General features: G+C 41.8%; 1 protein-coding gene across 5 annotated transcripts in view; it reads right to left on the reverse strand.

The window, feature by feature from the left end:
* Positions 1-15924, reverse strand: part of CNKSR3 (CNKSR family member 3) — a 101892-nt gene that overhangs the window by 22972 nt on the left and 62996 nt on the right. For all 5 annotated transcript variants that reach the window (XM_048844184.2, XM_048844185.2, XM_048844187.2 and 2 more), the window contains 5 exons: positions 13284-13486; positions 11828-11915; positions 4573-4614; positions 2360-2479; positions 578-637 (listed from right to left, as the gene is read on the reverse strand). In XM_048844184.2, the coding sequence (XP_048700141.1) occupies positions 578-637; positions 2360-2479; positions 4573-4614; positions 11828-11915; positions 13284-13486 (513 nt within the window). The remainder of the gene's footprint in view (positions 1-577; positions 638-2359; positions 2480-4572; positions 4615-11827; positions 11916-13283; positions 13487-15924) is intronic.

Raw genomic sequence — 15924 nt, forward strand, 5'->3', positions numbered from 1 at the left:
TTTTCCAGAGCCTGTCTCACAAATGTTGTTAGTTCGTGTTTTGTTTTGCTAGTTCGTGTGTTGGCTCTCCACTAAATGTTATTCTGTAATGTTACATATTTTGATGCTCTTTCATTATACAATAAGTCTCTCTCTTGTTAAGTGCTTTGGCATAACCAACACTATCAACATGGCAACCGAACAGCAGTCCATGGCCTCACAGTCTAAAAAGCAACTCAAGTGACAATCCAGTGAAATGGCCCTTCTTAGGACCATCACCGAAAGAGAAACATAGGATCATACCTAGATGTATGCCACCACAATGTAGAAGGCTGTCTCCTACAAAATGTGATTATTTGACCAAGCTATTATATCAACAGGATACCCTTGTGTTATTCTATTAAAACATACATATATGCATAATCTTTATAAATCCAGGATAAACCAATGGTGTATCACACAAAGTTGCTCGCAATAGGATTTTGCGATCCATACATGGCAGAAACAAAAAGCCTCAGGAATCTGCCTAAACATACTTTCATCCAGAATAGTTTAAATTAAAAATACATCTACTTCAAATTCAATTAGACGTACTCACATTTTCTGTAGTTCCAGTAATTACATGCAATCCATCATAAGTTGATTTGATATACATTCCCTAATGTGGGGGGAGGGAAGGGGAGAAGAAATTGAAAATAGTCAAATTTAAGAAAGGCAGTGCCAAGAATAAAAACTTGCATACTAATTATGTAACAGGTTAAGCAACATCTTACAACAAACTTAAAACTCATTCTGTGTAAAAAACATTAAATATATGAAAATTCATGGACTCACATTTGTAAGTAGTGTGATCTAGTATCAAAGTACTAAATGTTCCTCTTTTCCTGAATTCTTGGGCACTCAGTACATATAAATTAGAGATCGGAATTTTATACTTGACCCTTTGCAGATGATCCTTAAAATATTTATTTTTAAATCATGTAACTTAACTTCTTTATAGCCTTGACTATCCTGGAGAATTTTAGATAAGTCATTTAGAGTTCCTTGCATGCCAAGCACCTCCTCACAAGTTTGCTACAAATATTCTACAGACAAGCAAGTTCAAATAATCCCTGTTCTTAATGCTCGCCATCTTGTAACATTACAGTGTTGGCGTAAACCAGGAGCACAGGCAAACCATACGCTAGCACCACTTTACTATACTACTGGGTGTGGCTGCAAGAATAAATGCTAATGAAATAGGTCTGAGCATGTGGATTCTTAACATACCATCTACAAATGGGCTAACATTCACATTTTAATTACACATAGTAGACTTCTGTATCAATTTCCATATAGATAACATAGGTCGTTTTCCTTCCTGATAAGCTGTTTTGAAGATTACTTACCATGCTGTGCTTTTTAGCTATGCAGTGCCATTCAAGTGCTAAGTGCAATTTATGTGCCAGGAATTACTATCCACCACTTAGAAGCGTGAACACAAAACATTTTTCTTTCTTGATTTTCTTCTCCATTTGCAAAGATTTATGCTCCCTGCCCTCCTCCTCCTCCTTCGCTGTCCCCCCATTTCTTGCAGAGCACAAGCTATCATGCTGCTATTCAGCGAATACCCTTATTTGATACCCAAACCGCACTGAAGAAGTTGCCATAGTTCTGGAACATGGTTAGTTCATTTGTGTCCCTTCCGTTAGCCCTGCAATAATGTAGCTCAAAACACTGTAGGTTCTCCATAACAGCACCCATGTTTTTTAAAAACTGTTCAACAAAAGATATTTCTCACTTCTTCATAGTTTTAAGAGTAAGTTAAATAATTTCAGATAAATATTTCAGTTTCCTTTAAGGCATTTAAATGTGAACCACCTCCACTCCAGCCAGAAAGGTCCCATCTCCAATTTTTTGTAAACACCATTCAATGGAACATCCAACCCGACCAACCATATTCAGCACATGGTCAAAGGTTTACCACAGACCCCTGCTAAAAACAAACGCCAAATACGCTCCACATCCAACCAAAACTACAGATAAAAAAAAAAAAAAAAATCTCACAAAACAGTATAGATAAAAAAAATCCTTCAGAAAGTCTCTATGTACAGTTGATTTAGGTGACCAGCGAAGGTAAGGGACCCCTTTGTTCACCTCCATCGATGAATCCCACCAATAGCCAGGTGTACTCAGCATACTACCACCTCAAAAATGCCTTAAACACAGGCAAGGGACTGATCCTGCAGACAGTTTTGCCCATGAGTCTAGTTAGTCCCACGCTGAATCCTTACCGATTTTAATGGGAGTAAACAATGCACACAGGCGTAACGGCTTGCAGGGCCAGGCACTAACAATGCAGACATAGTAACCACAGAAGCAGACACAGCTGAGTTCTTACCAGGCCTTCCCCAGGTTTAATGTTGGTTAAATGAACCTCCTCCAGACATGCACTCTGGCTCATCAACGGATCTGTAGTTGATCTGATCATCTTATCACAAATTCCATTTAAAATCTTGGACTGAAAATGAACAAAAATTCATTAGGAAAGCCACATTCTAGAATTCCTCCCCACACTAATTTCTCAATAAAGCAGAAGTTATTTAATTATAAAATCTGGCCCACTAAGAAAGCTTGATAGAACTGGTAGCAGAATACAAGACCATTCAGACAATTCTCCTTTATGGCCTTGTCTACCCTAGGCTTTTGGGGTAAAAATCTGCCACTTCTGCTACCACCAGTGACAAGGCATGTTGGGAAAAGGTGCCACTACAGTTGCCTGGAAAAAAAGGCAAAAACGACACCACCACACTCTTGCAAAAATTTAGTCTATATTTTTTTGGAATTTTTATTTTTAAATCCCAAACATTTGACTACCTTTAGTGCCAAAAGCTGCCAACAGTTATTTAGATCTGCTTTAAGAAAGGTTAGGCAGGATGGTGCTAAAGAAGCCAATGGCAACTGGTGAGTACTCTACACCAAGCTTTTGAGTAGGTAGGCATTTAACAATTAAGTATTTTAGCAGTTATCTCCTTTGTGCCAGTTGCTGGAATCCTTACAAACTTATATTTCCTTGTTACCAAAATATATCCAATCCCAACCCAATACCATTTCTAAGGACACATTCTGACCTTAAACACATATAACTCGGACTAACGAAGCCAGTGAAAGTCAGGCTTATGTATCAGAAGGGAGTAATTTGTCTTTTACATTCTAAAAGTTTCAAACAGGCAAAATGACTGTTTAAAAAGAGAAAATATAATGGTCAAAACATTTATTTTCTTCCCACACACTCAAAATTTACATTATACACCTCAGAGTAACAGCCGTGTTAGTCTGTATTCGCAAAAAGAAAAGGAGTACTTGTGGCACCTTAGAGACTAACCAATTTATTTGAGCATAAGCTTTCGTGAGAGGAAGTGAGCTGTAGCTCACAAAAGCTTATACTCAAATAAATTGGTTAGTCTCTAAGGTGCCACAAGTACTCCTTTTCATTATACACCTCATTGTTTAAATACATATCAAGACACAAAATACAATGTATTTAACTTAAAGTTGTTTTCAACAGTTAAAAAAAAAAAAAGGCCCTAAAATCTTCAGGATAGCATTTATTTGTAATTGGCTGTGAAACTGGAAGGTAGCTCACCTGAGAAAGTAAATATCTCCAAGTGCCCTTGGGACTTCTCACTCAGTGGAGACATATGTAATTAAGGGGCCGCACAAAATGAAGCCTTGTATAAAGATACCTCTATCTAATTTACCGTGGGCACACGGTAAATTATTCTCAAGGTTTTTTATTCTAAACCAGATTTATAGAACTGAAGTAATGTAATTTAAATAAATCGAAACAATGCCCAAGCATGAATACGAGGAACTGCTAAAACAAGGGAATTCCAAACAACAGTACATATATGGAATGGGGTGTGGAAAAATGAGAAACTGAAAACTCCTATTTGCTTGGTTTCCTTATTTATGGACACAATTATTTTTAGCTATTGTGCTACTGAATGCCTAAGCATCTATCAGCAAACGGAAGGCCTTATCAAAGAACACAGCCTGGCTCATGTCAAAAGCAGGAAGCGATGATTAACTGTTACAAAATATTAAAAGTATTTCATTACATCCCACTGTTGGTCACAAGGTTGCTTCAAAATGATTTTGAAAACTTAGAGCTTTCAGAATGAAGAATAATTAGACATAGATCTTTCTACTTCCATAGGCAGGACAGTGTCTTTACAGGGCCACAGCAAAGTACATTATCTATTAAATAAAGTGCTATATCCCACGCTGCGGATCATGGACATTTTGCTTTACTTGGTGGAACACCCTTTTACATTCCTTCCCCTCCCCTAAAAACTGAGCCAGACATTGGACTTGAAGAAATACCTATGGAATAAAACCTTAAGGATCATCTACTGTATATAGCAGTGCTGACTTATACATCATTAAAAATTCACCATTATCCCTTCTGAAAGAATAATGAATGATAAAAACAGCCTGCAATGGAGTTGTGCTTACATGGTATATTTCAACTTTGTCAGTCTGAGTAATCAAGAAGTCATTGAAATAAATGGGAATACAAATAACTAGGTCGTAACTGAAATGCATACTTACTACATGTAGAACTTTGTCTTCCATTTCAGCCACAGTGCAATCCTAAAAAGAGAAAACAAGCACTAAATTAACAGAACTGCGTAAACAGACTAGGTTGCAAAATACTGAAATATAGCTACCCCTGACCTCAGGCAAAAAGGGTAGTATCTTTGGAGCAGGGATTAATCAGACATCTGCTTCGCCTTCTAGGCATGAAATGTACCATTGAACAACAATTTTCTGACACCTGATCTAAGAGGCAATACAGACCTTCAAAATGTTAAAAGAATACAAGCCTTCAGTCACTGCAGAAGAATTTTCCAGGAAAAATGAGTTATGCACAAATAAAGATGGACTTTGTTAAGGTAAACCATATAAGCTTGTTTTAGATACTACAAATTCTGAGCCAGCTATTACTGTATTCATCATTTCAAAATGGATAAAAAAACCACGGGTTAAAAATAGCTTCAGAAGTGCTTTTAAAATATGCTATTGATGGCATTCACAAAGGCAAGGGAATGGCACACAAAGCATTATTTACACAGCTCAGGTACAAAAGACTTTGAACTGAAAAGAGTTCATTTAGTAGATTACAGAAGAGACCATTGTTCCCTGAAAAAAAACAGCAAAACTGGAACACACCAATACATTCCCAGGTAAAAAGAAGAAGGAGGTGGGGAAGGGAGGGTAAACCACAGGTACGGTTGTAAATAATTTATTAATTACTTAAGAAACCCCCACTAACACTTTTCTCAAAAATAACAAAACGTTAGAAAATACAAAGTTAAGGTTATATTTGGGGGAAAAAACCCAAACATCACAAAGATCACTTTAACAATCTTAACTCTGACCCATATCGCACCAGAGTTCCAAGCTGCACAACTGTCACACCTCATCGTAAAAGATTGAGACATTTTAACGAAGAGATTTCATGAAGAAGGATTTGCTGAAGACTAAGTATTCACAGTCTGCATAAATCTTTAAGTCTACTTACTTTATATAGTTTGCCAAAGAACTTAGCACACAACTTGGGTTTTTACATAAACGTACATGTTATGGAAGCGTGAGCTCAATATCCTGAGTCCTTAGCATTAAGTTTATTTTTGGCCTGGTTCTTAAGGGGGTTAGAGCCACTGCATATGTATCTATACCAAGTCTGACCACACTTTCACATTTGATGCTCCATATGCTTTTGAGACTTGTCCTGAAAATTGCTCCAAAGGCAGTCACTTTTAGCGAACAGACAGTAACCTCACTTTCTGGTGACAGTGTAGTCGTATGAGGAAAAAAAGAAGAGTAGCTTGCTATACTAATGTAAAGAGAGATGTACTTTGCTTTAAGTGCTCCAATAGAAAATAATATATCAACAAGAGTAAGGTACTAGAAGACCTTTTAGATCACTTCTCAATTTTCAGTCACTGAAGTAATGACAACGTTTCCACGTAGGATTGTCTTTTTGTTGTTCTCTGGACAGCCATACAAGGACAGAATAGTGTGGTGACTAAAGCCATGTCTACACTACAAAACTTATGTTGACTCAAGTTATGTTAGCATACAGATGGCACGGTTGGTACATCATTTGTGCCCATGCATACTTGGCTCCTTGTGTCAGCAGTTTACGTGCTCACCAGGAGCGCTTGTATTGATGCAGAATGCGGTGCACCACGGGTAGGTATCTCACTGCGCAACTCGCCACCATCCAGCACACTATCTTTTGGGAAGTTTTGGCAATGCATGATGGGGCTGAAATGAGTCACGCAGGGGTGACTGGAAGCATGGGGTGAATGTCCCATTTTGCAACTGTCTCCATCCCATGATGTTATCTGTATCCCATAATGTTCATGCTTTTTTAAAAAAAAAAAAAATCCCACGAACACACACGGCCTCCTCTGTCCACCATTCCTGAAAGAAGCATAAAGCCTGCACTATTATCACAAGCATTGCAAGTACAGCTTGCACGATCCTGAAACATTTCCAGAGCTAAAAGAACCACCAAAGAAAGTGGGGAAACACGACAATTCCTTACAGGACAGACTGCTGTGGGACATAGTAAGAATCAATTCAAGGTTGTTAGTAGCATTCAGGGACCACCTGCAGATGGTGGAGTGTTGCTTCTGGGCCCGAGAAACAAACACTGACTTTTGGAATGGCATCATAATGCGGAACTTTCAGATGAGCAAGGCCACCTTCCTGGATCTGTGCAGTGATCTTTATCCAGCCCTCCTGCACAGGGATACCAAAATGAGAGCTGCACAGACAGTGCAGAAGTGAGTGGCAATTGCACTGTGGAAACTTGCAATGCCAGATTGCTACCGGTCAGTCAGCAATCAATTTGGAGTAAGGAAATTCACCATGAGGGCTGTTGTGAGGCAAGTATGCAGGGCCAGTACGCAGGACTGTGACGACTCTCAGCAACGTGCAGGACATAGCAGATAGATTTGCAGCAGTGCTGCTCCTGAATTGCAGTGCGATAGATGGCTTGCATCTCTCTGTTTTGGCATCAGACCACCTTGCCATTCAGTACACCAAACAGGAAGGGCTACTTTTCTGTGGTTATGCAAGCACAGGTGAATCACCGGGGACGCTTCACTGACATCAGTGTGAGCTCGTCAGGGAAGATGCATGACACTCACATCTTTAAGAACACAGGACTGTTGTGAAAGCTACAAGACTTTCTTTCCTGATCAGCAGTTTACCATTGGAAATGTTGAAATGCCAAAAAATGATCCTGGGGGACCCAGCCTACCCTTTGCTCCCCTGGCTCATGAAGGCATATACGTCCACCTTGACAGCACCAAGGAACAATTCAACTACTGGCTCAGCAGATGCAGAATGACAGTTGAATTAACTTTTGGTGGTTTTAAGGGTAGCTGGCATTATTTACTTACAAGATTAGACCTCAGTGAGAAAAACATCTCAATGATTATAGCTGCCTGCTGTGTGCTGCATAATATACGTGAAGCAAAGGGGGGAAGTTTCCATCAGGCTGCAGGGCAGAGGTGGAGGAGCTGTCATCTGAATTTGAACAGTCAGACACAAGGGCTATTAGAAGAGCTCAGTGCAGAGCTATATTGCTCTGGGAGGCTTTGAAAGACCATTTTAACACTGAGCAAGAACAGGGTGTGTTGTTATAGTGTGTTCTACCTGGCTCTGCAGGAGTCGTGTGGTGATCACTGTACATGTAGGAATACAACATTGTCAATGCACCTATTAATTTTGTTTTTGAATCATCTCATGAGTTATGTGGCACTTAGCAATAATAGGTAACTGGTTGCTTTCAGAACTGCTGATCACTTGGCAGCATATGTTGTGAACTAATAAAGATGAATTGTGTTAAAAAAAATCACAATCAGTGCAAAAAAAACCCCCACAATTTTAAAACAATACATTAAAAAACTTAAAATTTAATAAACAGAATGTATGAAGGGGAAAGAACACTGATGCCCATTTCAGCTACACATACACCAACCGTGGCTGTCAAAGGAATGTTTAGCTATGATTGTCTTTAATGTCCCTTGGGTGGCATGGCAGGGGTAGTGCAGTGGCCCCTGATGCCACACAGAATGTTGGGGGAATGGGAAGGATATAGGGAGGTCCGGATATTGCGTTCTCAGTGGTCTGCAGAGGGAGGTGAGCCCAGGACTGTTGAACCTGCAGGTCCACCACAGTCTGCAGCCTCTGTGTTTGCTGCCTGAGAAGCCTCATTATGTCTTTGTGCATCTCCCTCTCCTTTTCCCGCTGGAGCTCTCTTCTCCACTCTTTCCTTCTCCAGGCTGGCCACAATATTCATCCTCCAGGCCTTGTGCTCGCAGTCTGATGTGGCAGTGGCTTGCAGGATCTCACTGAACATGTCATCCTGAGTCCTCTTCTTTCTCCGCTTTATCTGGCTCAGGCATTCTGCACGTGTGGAAGGCGGTGTGAAGGCCAGAATGGCAACAGCTGAAGATAAAAACACTGAGGTACCTTTATCAGCATATTCACAACAGAAAGGGAAACTTGCTCCCTTGCAGTTGTAAACACAACATTCTCACTTCTGCTTGGGATAGTTTGTGCACGGCGCTAGTCACAGCACTAGCCATGGTGAATATGGCCCGCCGGGGGTTGCGGGAAATGGAGCAAATTGCTTGGTTGCATGATTCCAGTCATGTAGAGCAATGGCACTGAATATTCGCACCATTTTCCATAGGCAGTGGTGATTTTAGCTGACATCTCACTTCTGAGGGTTACAAAAGGCAGAGACCCCACAGTTGCTGCGGTGTCCTAAAGCTGCCCGAGCCCATAAGCTGCTAGCCTGTGCTGCTATTGCAATGGTGCCTACTGAAATTATCGCTCAGCATCATAGAAAAGTGCCCTACCACAGAGGACGAAATAAGGCTGCCAACCCTAAAAACCTTCAGGAGGGGATTGCCGAGTACCTCAATGAAAGTTTCATGGAGATCTCTCAGGAGGATTCAAGGGACACCCCTGTATACATAAACAAACTACTCTGTGTGGCCCCTGCCTAACTCCAGAGAGGAATGAAAAGCAAATAGCAACTCTACGTCTCATGGTTGTACCACTACCTCTTCTAGCATGAGTAAATTAATGAAAAAAGTCAAAAGATGTGTCCTGCCATCCCTGTAATTGAAAATTTATCTAAACACTTATCTGAGGTTCCTTTCCCTGCACTGCGCTCGCCGGTGATCCACTGGTGAGACTGTGGCATCACCAAAAAGAGGTCTGACTTGCTGCGCAGCTGGATCCCAGGTTGTCTGACCCCATACTCCTCCCCCTCATCCACCTCCTTGCTGTTCACAGCAGGGGCCTATGACTTGGTGGGCTCCTCAGAGGTATCCACAGTGCTGTGGGGAGCTGGGGGTCCTCCACCGAGTATGGCTTGCAGCTTTGTAAAAGTGGCACATCTGCAGATCAGCACCAGATCGATTGTTGGCCTCCCTGGTCTTCTGGTACACCTGCTGCAGTTCCTGGACTTTCACACTGCATGGCTGCTGGTCCCCATCGTACCGGTTCTTCTGCATCCCCTGAGCCATCTGCTCATAGACGTCAACATTTCTAGGCTGGTTCAGAGCTGTGCCTGCACAGCCTCTTCTTCCCATGGGCCCAAGATATCCGGTATCTCCTGTCTACTCCAAGCCAGAGTGCTTCTGGAGCACGTAGCCAGCACGGGCAGCTGCACTCAACAGTGGAGAGCTGCTAGGTGTGCTCATCAAGCTGGACAATCGAGAAAAGGAATTTCAAAAATGCACTGGGCTTTAAAGGGAAGGGGGCTTCCAGTCTCGGTCTCTGTGATGCCTGCAAAGTAGAGTTCATAATGGTGACCCGAGAGGCCAGCGTGGGGCATTGTAGGACAGCTGCTGGAGGACACTTAGGCTCAACGTAATTCAGTGTCTACACTTGCTCTGTGTCACCCAGGGAGGTGGTGTTACTACGTTGGCATAACAGGGTGCTTATGTAAGTGGGAAACCAATTTAAAGTGAAGACACATGCACAACTAGGTTGATGTAAACTGTCTTGTGTCAACCTAACTTTCTAATGTAGACCAGGCCTAACTAAGCCCTTCCTTATTTGGTTTTGTTTTAAGTGCAACTTAAGTAGAAAGTTTGGAAAAACTTAGTTGTGACAGGTTTTTCGAGAAAACTACCAGGTGCTCCGAAGGGCTGTCTCTTAAGTAATTGATAGAAATATACAACTTTGACTCCAGTATAAAGTTGCTTGTTTTTTTAATAAGAATTTCCTTTGGGTATTTGAAAAACATAATAACTAATTAGTGAGTCCCTGTGAACCATGCAAGCTGTGTAGGAATTAAGTCTTGTCAGTGACTAATCTTGCTTTAACCATGTTACTAAAATTCATGTTCTAAACATGACCCTCAAACTGCAGATTTGATAGGGCAGATGGACCCATGTCTCCATCCCTTCCTCCCCCACCAAACACAACCACAATTCCAATTCCCAATTATTTCAAGTTGAGTTGGCCTGCTTAGTACACATGATCCAACACTGATTGCTCCCATGGTTAGAAACAATTCTAAAAGTAGCAGCAACGCATTCATTTCCATACACTGGTTAAAAAGGGAGGCTTGTGAACATGTCGGGGAGCAGATTGCAGGGGGGAGGGGAGGGAAGGAAGCAGAGGTAGATTGAGAAGCCTTGAATGGTCATCTGCAAATGCACTATTAAAAGTTAGCTAGCTACAGGGTTATGTGCAGAATGCCCCACAGCAAGGGTAAGAAGGGCGTGGAGCAATTAAGCAATAAACCCTGTTTGGGTCCCTGTTTCCTGCTTTTAATAGGACACTCCAGCACGAATTATTTGAGGTCACCTGCAAGAGCATGGAGTTACCCCAAAAGGGGAGAAGCAATTAACTCATTTTCTTTCAATATACTGTATGTATGGTTTTGAGAAGTTTTTGAAAATGACATAGCTTTTTCCTCACACACTAAGTGCACAAGTCCATGCCACAGATTTCATCCCACCTACAAAAAAACCCCCACAATAAAATCCCCAACACACACCACTTACCTGACCATCTTCTACAAGGGAGTTCCATTCTCCAGCAGGCATCAGTGGGAGCTGCATATCACAGTATGGTACGTACTGAGGCATCGAAGGAGAGTGGGAGCCAGCCACTCTGACCCCAGCTATACCCAAAGCATGAAATGAGTTGGTCTGCTGAAAGTCACTTACATGCCAAATGACCCTCTAGCCATTACGATTTTGGCCAATCACAGCTAATAGTTAATTTTTAATAAAACATTGTGGAAGTCAGCCTGGTGGAAACAGAAACGTGAGGAAAAGGCAGCTCTTCCAGTCACCTGTTGCAGTCCACACCCAGCGGCTACTGCTCTCTTCCAGGGTATAATTTGAATTGCTATTGTATTTATTAAAACAAGTTACTAACGTTGATTCTAACTGGAGTTAAAAAAACAGCTTTCAGGTTTTCAAATTCAAAGCAGCTATTCCAGGGCCAAACCCAACTCTTAAAGTTAATGAAAACACTAATGGACTTTAAAATGGGAGACACCTAGCTCAACATTGCTGAGAAGTTTTGAAATTAACTAAACAAAAATCTCAACTGCAGGAGAACAGAGTGACCAAAGTTGGTAGCAGCCAGCATGCACTTGCTCATTATCACGTGTATGGTACTCCAGCATATGTTTTCCTCATTAACAAGTTGCACATAACTAGCACACAGTTATTTCCCCAGCCACCCACCTTCCTTCCTTTTTTTGGAGAGGTGAGAAGAAAAGCGGGGAGGAGGGAAAAAGTCAACTGACCTTCTGAACTGTGGTAGTGAGATCCAAGCAGAGCTGAATGATTCTGTTCTTTGTCGCTGAGAAGTCAGCAATCCCTGTAAATGGGGCCCTGTAACAAGACAAAATCCCCTTAGAATGAAAAGCCCTCTCGGCTTCCAACTCTGGCTGTTAATGGGCACAGCACATAGATTTACACAGTTGCAGGTCAGATAGCAAACCTGAGACATGCTGGAACTATCCCGTTAACACAGTAAAAATGTAATCGGAATAACCGTAGCTGCAGTAAATAGACTAAAGTGCCTTTTAACACAAGTGCACCAATATGGTGAGCAACAAACTACCCTTATAACAAGTGTATTCTTTATCATGAAAAATATCTCAGCCAAGATCAGCCTCTGTAATGGCTTGCTTTCCTCTAAGAGGTAAATCTGAACAGCTGCTAACCTTTCAGCACTGTTTACAAAGGACTCAATTCTAGCTCAGTGATTATACCCTCCCTTAAAGGAGACCGCTTTAGAGAGCTGTTGAGGGGGCACCTCAGCCCCACCTGCTACTTTATGAGGGGCAGGGAGAGAAGGGAAAGAGTTCCAAAACACTGACTGGGCTCAAAGTTGGATAAGTCAGCCATCTTGCTGCTGGGGCTAGCAGACAGGAAAGTTGGTGGGGGCTGGCAGTGACCGCAGGAAAGGACCAAGTGAGAAGAGCAAGCTACTGCCAGGGAACACCACCTGACAGTGACAGGAGGGCCATTCATGGGATAACAGCTCTTCCTCCCCATGATCTCCTTCTGACTTCCCTCCCCACAAGCTGGGTCCCTAGGAAAGCTGGCAACATGCGAGAGAATTTACAATCCTCTCTTATCCTGTCCCAGCATCACTGCTTGGACACTATCTGCTCAGCTGCCTGTCTGTTTCCGCAGCAGCTGTCACAGAGCAACCCTAGCCCGTGTAAGGAAAAGCAAAGGAGTCTTTCTTGCTGCCTGTCTTTTTCCAGGCCACTGAAGCACACATTTGGGAAAGGAGCAAATTCAGTCAAAAATTAAAGCCACGTTAACAAATGACTGTTTTTTAGACAATCATTTTGTGTGAGGGGGTGGAGCAGAAAGTTGCATCTGTATAAGGGGGCGGGGAGAATGGGGAATTTTCTTTAAAGCCCTGTCTGAACTAGGGAAATTTTGGGGTGGGGGGTGTGGAGGAGGAGAGAGAGTTTCCAATCACTGTAAACACTGGTCAAAATCCATTGATTTTAGAAGTATCATCACCCTATGCCCTGCAGCCACCAACGGCCTGGCAATTCAACTTGCTAATTACCGACATCCTAAGATTTAAATAAAGTGGTGGTCTGGGTGGGAACAGAGACATTTACATCCAGACATCACTCTAGAAGCTGCCTTTGGAAGCCGAAAACATTCATTTCACTAACACAAGTGACCATATGGATTTTTTTTTTTTTTTAAATGAGAGTACCAATCTCATACCTGTCCAACCATGCTAGCAAGGCCTTAGCAGCACCAATGAGCTCCACCACTGAGGTGAGGAATTCATTGGGGGGTTTGTGTGAGGTTTTTCCATCATAATTCGAATTTTTCCTCCGGCTGCTGATGCAATTCTGCAGGTTGTTGGAAGAAGCTCGCAATTTGAGAACCAAGTTCTTCATATTGTCTGTTTCAAGGCCATAATTCTGCAAAAAAAAAAAAAAAGATTTTTTTTAAATAGTTTTGTAAGTCAATATAGAGATCCCATCTAAGTCTGTTTTGTGGTGCAATTAGCTATTTGGGATGGAAGATCCAGAGTACTGCTTATAATTACTCTCTTGACAAAAGAAAAATTGTTTGGGAAAAAAGCAACTTGATTGAACCAGACACCATTGGACAACCTGCTCTGTGAAATGCAGTCTCTAATCTATATTAGGCATTTGAAAGTATGCTATTAATCCCAGTTATCCTCAGTGCTCTTAACTCCTAGACAATGCAGGAAGTCCCCAAATCCTGTTGTGGGTGTGTAGGTAACTGGTTTGGAAAGCAGGTGTAGGTGCTGTCCCAGATGCAAAGATTTGAAAAGCAGTCCATAGATTTCTGAACGTTCAGATGCAGCAGGGTTCCATTTCCAGCTGCAGAATGCCACGGAGACAAAAGCTACCTGACTGAAGGCCTGACTTTACTATGCGACAAACCTCATCAATTTCCACTGAAGTCACTGGGAGTTGAGGGAACTCAATCTCAGAATATTAGGGCCCAAAATCCCATCACATCACTTGATTCTTAATGGAACACAGCAGCGTTGATTTCACTTTTCTCCCTTTAAAGGTAATGGAAGTCTGGCTGCTCCCAGTACTATGGTGGAAAACCAGAAGCAGCATAGCTATGTTCCACTCACAACAAAAAAGAGGGGGAAGTTTAAACCTGCTGAGGGACAAAAGCTGAACTACCAGGCAACAGATAGGATTAAATATTTACACTAGGGTTTTGACTGTGAAATTATAACACTTCTGAGGTAAGTGTTCCCCTACTAGGAAAGGGCATTTATTTGCAAGTGTATGGACAGCATCAACACTATGCATGAAAGAGTGAAAATTGCCTTTCAAGTCCCTTCCCCCCATCCCAAAAGGTAAAACCTATGGAATACTAGATCACTCAGGAGAGTGATAATACAGAGAGAACCTGTAACATCTAGGTCGCGAGTTCAAATGCACCCAAGTCACTAGTAACAAAAATTAGAATCCAGTTGGCTTACGCAAAATCAGTTTGTCTCAGTCCAAATGTCAGTTACAAAACCCATGCTGTATCTGTTCTGTAGACAGAGGTTAAGGCCAACATTTTCAAATGTGATTAATAATTTGGGATGCCTCACTGGAGACATCTTAAAGAAGCTTGATTTTCAGAGGGCAAATAGGTCCCTCAGCACTTTCTGAAAAATAAAGTCCCTTTTTCAGGTTGAGCACCGAAAAACAGGGGTACCCAAAATCACTAGTCATGTTTGAAAAAGCTTGACCCTAGTCTTTAGGGTCTTATCTGTACTTGAGATCTTTGTGAAATTCTCCCATCACTGCTATTGCCCAGATGAATTTCCACCATCCCTAGCAATGGCAGAAGCCCTAGCACAGACTAGCTATGCTCGGAGTTGGAGCTACACTAATGCCAGGGCAACACTGGAATTTACAAAAACCTCTGTTTAGACACAGCTCAAGGGCACCACTCTAGCACAAAGATTATTTAGAAAGAAAAACAAAACAAAAAAAAAAAACTACACTGCAACTCAAGAAGTTATTACAGAGACATGATGGGCTAGAACACGTGCTAGGAATGGGGAAAGCCTTCTGATGATTTTCAACTGCACTTTGTATCTATACTGATTTGTAAGAGATGAGAGACAACAAACCACTTGTCCCCGTACAAATCTCATGCCGCTACCACTTCCTCCCCTCCCCTCAATCACAGCATTTCTCCCAGAAGCCCCCTTATGGCCTTCAAAAACACCTCTTCCCACTCCATTAAGCTTACATGATCCGTGATCCAGCTTTACTGGCAATATTCCTGATCTAGGATCTCTTATGCAGATTGTTGTGCTCCACTCTACTCAAGTTTCATGTACTCCCTGGCTTTCCTGGTCAAATGTGCATAATGAAGTCTGGGATACCATGGACTGAAAAAGCTGTAGCACAAGTGACAGGGAACTTTTTATTTATTTATTTTATTTTAAAAGAAAACACCCCACCCACAAAAAAAGCCTATAGAACTCCCCTCAGGAATCCACAAAGCTAAAACATACTGGCATTTTTCAGCCACCAAATTGCCTTTAAAACTACCTCCCAGTTCTGGCCACAGTCCAGCGGGTATACACTGCAAAAGTCTACTAGAGCACTTGACAAGGGAGCACATGGTATCTAGAGTACAGCTAGAGAGGTGTTGCTGAGATGAGAGAGGATGTGGTCTAAGAAACAACACCCTTCCAACAGCAGAGGATATCCTTAAGTTTTCCGTCATCCCAGAGCAGGAAAATTTCTGGCTTTAATAATAAAAGTCTGAGCATTACATTCTGTAACATGTACATTCATGTTAAAGTAAAACAAAAACAAGAGACGATCATTTTGATGAGTTTCTTGCAGCCAAGTTTTTTCAT

This window comes from Caretta caretta, chromosome 3 (genome assembly GCF_965140235.1).
Source record: "Caretta caretta isolate rCarCar2 chromosome 3, rCarCar1.hap1, whole genome shotgun sequence".
NCBI lineage: Eukaryota > Metazoa > Chordata > Testudines > Cheloniidae > Caretta > Caretta caretta.